Source organism: Brassica napus, chromosome A1, assembly GCF_020379485.1.
Source record: "Brassica napus cultivar Da-Ae chromosome A1, Da-Ae, whole genome shotgun sequence".
Lineage (NCBI taxonomy): Eukaryota > Viridiplantae > Streptophyta > Magnoliopsida > Brassicales > Brassicaceae > Brassica > Brassica napus.
The window spans coordinates 23,055,355-23,059,443 of NC_063434.1; the positions used below are offsets into that span (position 1 = coordinate 23,055,355).

The following is a 4,089-nucleotide window of genomic DNA, read 5'->3' on the forward strand; positions in this document are numbered from 1 at the left end:
AATCAGTTTGGTGTATTAGATGCGCTGATAAGGTGTGCTTTTGGGGTGCTCGAGCTGAGTGTTTGAAGGGCTCCACATATTTTATTATTAAGAAGTATGTCGGTGTACATTCCTGCGCACCTTCAAACAAAACCAGTGCTGGAAGGACAGCTTCAGCGAAAACGATAGGCAGTCTGATAATGCATAAATATGAAGGTATCAAGGAAGGGCCTAAAGCGAAAGATATTGTTCAGATTATGCGTAATGACCGGATTTGCAATTGTTTTTTGAGTTTAGTGAACTTTATAGTTTCTCAAATGATAATGTTGTCTTTCATTTTGTAAACTCAAGTACTGTATATAGAAAAAATACCATTATAACACAAACTCCTAAAATCATTACAAAATAAATTTAAAAAAGCATAACCAACAATAAATCATAAATCATCAATCTCAACATATTCGGCAGGCTTACTACACTTAATAGGTTCATACTTTGACATTCTCTCAATCAGTTCTAGATCATTAGCTGCTTCCCATAGATCCCACATAATCTTTATCCGAGCTCCCCAGATGTTCTCATCACTCACCATAGATATGTCCAACCCAAGCACGTGGCATTCGATGTGTTTTATAGTGTACACACCACAATGACATTGAAGTCGGTTAAGACCACTCATAGGTACATAGGAAACATTGTACGGAGTGATGTGGAGATGCTTCTGTATTGTCAATGACTGCACGACCTTGACAATCCGAGGAATAAGCTGCGCGAAAGCTTCCACTTCCTTGATTTTTTTTTACCCCCGCAATCAAACACCTGGATATTCCTAGTCACAAAACTGATGCATAAAGCAATCCAATGGTTGCAATTGACCCAGACAGGAACGTACATCCGATCCACATCGACATTCCACAACATCCGTGTTTTTCCATGGGAAGGCAGTTCACCTTTACCATATTGCAGTAATAATGGATCCATAGTGTATTTCTTAATACCCTTACAGAAATTCTGGTAATCTTTAGCAATGAGGTCGCTGAAGACGCATGTCATGAAAGCAACACGGTCTACGTTCCATCGTTTCAATGTTGTTCTTTCCCGAAAAACATACATTATAGCATCAATTTCCTACAAAAACAAAGACAAATCTGTAATGTATACATTTATATAATAGGTAACATTTTATAGAAATAGCCGGTTGAATGCTTATTTAGTTTTTAAGCCAACTGCTGGTAGACATAATACGTCTGGCTAGATCACCGTCTAACATAGAAGGACCAATCTGTATAGATCTGTAAACAAAATACAATGGTAGATATGTCAATTATTAAGAAAATCAACGGAATGATATATACAAAGGAATAACATAGGTTCGTGTATCTTGCCAGTCCTGCATCTTCTTAAAATCTGTAGGATGCACAAACACCAAGCAGCGATCAGGGAAATTTTCGCCGTCTAGCTCTATATCTCGGTCATCTAATCTGACCGCTGGCTTCTTCAATGATTTTAGAAGTTCCAATGAATCTGTTGGCTTCTTCAATGATTTTGGAAGTTCCAACCAATCCAATGAATCTTCGACTTTAGCTTGAGAAGGATTCAAACCTTTCACAAATGTGTCTAATGGAAGGTTCTTCATGCAACTTTCCAAAAACTCTTGTGTACCCATACGAAGATCACTAGCTGATGATTGAGTAACTTTTGCACGAGGTAAATTGACACACGAATCAGCAGTCTTTAACTCTTGGTTTTTTACAGCCTGTTGACAAACACGCACAATTACAAATTACACATACAAATTTCAAGTTCAAAATAGAGAATAGACATAAACGACAAGTTCGAAATCCATAATAAACATACAAACTTCCAAATACATATTACATTAAATATAGTCATTACATAAACGACAAGTTTCAAATACATATTACCGTCTCATTCCAAATTCTAACAACCTAGCTTCAAAGACCTACATTCCATCGCCTAGTTCCAAACTTTCAACAACTTTTAACTCTTTCTCTTAGTAGTTACCTTTTTCTTTGATGGAACAGTGCCTTTTATGCTGGTGCTAGGACCACTGTTGATTTTGGTCATGCTAGGACCGCTTGCTTGATCACTCTTTCCCACCAATTCAGTCACCACTAAAGTTGTCCTGAGCTGTGTAACCTCAGCCTCAATTTTCCCCAATCTGTCGGTTACAACTGTCTCAAATTGCTCAGTTCTCTCCGAAGATGTCCTGAGTTGTGTAACCTCAGTCTCAATCTTACCCAACCTGTCCGAGAACTGCTGACAGAATTTCTCCCCAAAAGTAGTAAAAGAAGCTTGTACCAAATCCTCCAAGAAATTTTTCATATCTGTGTCAATATTTCCTTTTGATGAAGCAGCTAGGTGGCACAAAACATTCTTCTTCCTTGACTCTGCTCCTCGGTCTGCATGCTTTCTCTTGTTTATTCCCGAAACATCAGCTGTGCCATCAACATTCCCTGCAACATGACTATTTTGACCTCTCTCAGTATCAGCTGTTTGATCCTCTCCTTTCTCTTCGCCAGATTCCTCAAATTCAGAGTTCGTAGCTTCTTTTACTCCCCAAACATGATTGTTCCAATCATGTTTACTATTGATCATATCCAAAATGCGATCTACTCTTTCATCTTTCTTCTCATCCTTCTGTACAAAATCAGTTGCCAAAAGGACCACTCCATCTATGTGGGATTCCATGAATGAATGCAAAATCCCCTACAAACAATCAAATCATTAGTAAAGTGAACAAGACAATAAATATTTTAATTTGAAAAATATATGCATACATTTTCTGGGAATAAGTTCTCAACGCCAATGATATCTTCATAAGAACATTTTGCACATCCTCTCCAATTACCACACAGTGGACCTGTAAAATTTTTACTGACTTTTGTGCCACAAATCTCTCCTAAAGCAGGAACAGCTTCCATTATCCAAATTTGGAAACCAAACAAGAATCCTTCCATCAGATACCCCTCTTTCTGCTCTAATTTATGCCTTGTTTTATCAATTTGCTTCATAAGGAAATCAAACGAATACAGACCCCATGGATAATTCCGAAGCTTCTCCAAATCCATCGCCAACTTCATGTACAGATGCGGGATATTCACCTTCTCATCCTTCCCCATCACCACACCCATACTAACGCAAAGATATATCAGTCTCACCCTATCAACCCAAGTCCAGGTATTGCTCTCTTCCAAATGCTTCTTTTTTATGATCTGCAAATTTATTTTTCCATTTGTCTTTATCTGCTTGCTCCAGAAACCATCATCATCTTTCCATGTCACTAACCCACTGTTATTCTCTCGCTTCACTTTCAGACCAGTGACAGCATGATACTTTTGCAATCCAAAACGCAGAGGTCTCCTAGCGAAAGTGAACCACTTCTCATGTCTCTTGCTTGTCATCAACTCCTTACACAAGAAAGAGTGTACCAACCTTGCCGAAAACTTCAGATCATTCTTCTGGATAACCATAATCTGTGAAAAAATGGGATCTTTCATAACTTCATCGAATTCTGGTTCCATTTTTTCTTTCAGCAACTCGAGAAGTTTTAGTCGGTAGCTGTTATTAATCTTCTTAATCTGAGGTTCCAATCCCTCACCGTATAAACGATTAGGCAACTCCAACTCCATACCTGAAAATTGAAAACAATACAACATATATCTATTAATAACAAATATCATAGCTCAGTTAAATAATGTCTTTTAATACTTTATCAATAACCAATGTCAAAGAATTAGCATTCTCACTGTATTAATTTCAATTTTATGGTGTTTTAATTTTTTTTTTTTTAAACAAAACCTAAAATTCCTAAATCTATCCCAAAAATATGATTTAAGCCATGATTATGTACAAAATCTTCTCTAATCATCACCTTAACACATGATTGAAGCCTAAATATCCTAACTAACTCAAAAAATTTACCTTTTACCTTTCTATTTTCAAACTCTAAAAAGAAGTGGAGATAGAGTTTCATACCTTTGCAGAACGAACTAAAGAGTGATAGTTTCGTAAAAAGCTCACGAAATCGTATGAGTTAGGCCAAATAATCGTCCAAATCAGAGAATTGAGTGAGTTAGGGTTAATGAA

At 37.0% G+C, this 4,089-nt stretch overlaps 1 protein-coding gene across 1 annotated transcript; it reads right to left on the reverse strand.

Annotated features, from left to right (window-relative positions):
• Positions 1–415: 415 nt before the first annotated feature.
• On the reverse strand, positions 416–3,632 carry LOC125577321. The gene is made up of 5 exons (XM_048738700.1): positions 2,781–3,632; positions 2,005–2,709; positions 1,346–1,735; positions 856–1,107; positions 416–766 (listed from the first exon to the last, which is right to left on the reverse strand). Exons 1-5 carry the CDS (start codon positions 3,630–3,632, stop codon positions 416–418), a joined length of 2,550 nt encoding a protein of 849 aa, XP_048594657.1.
• Positions 3,633–4,089: the final 457 nt, after the last annotated feature.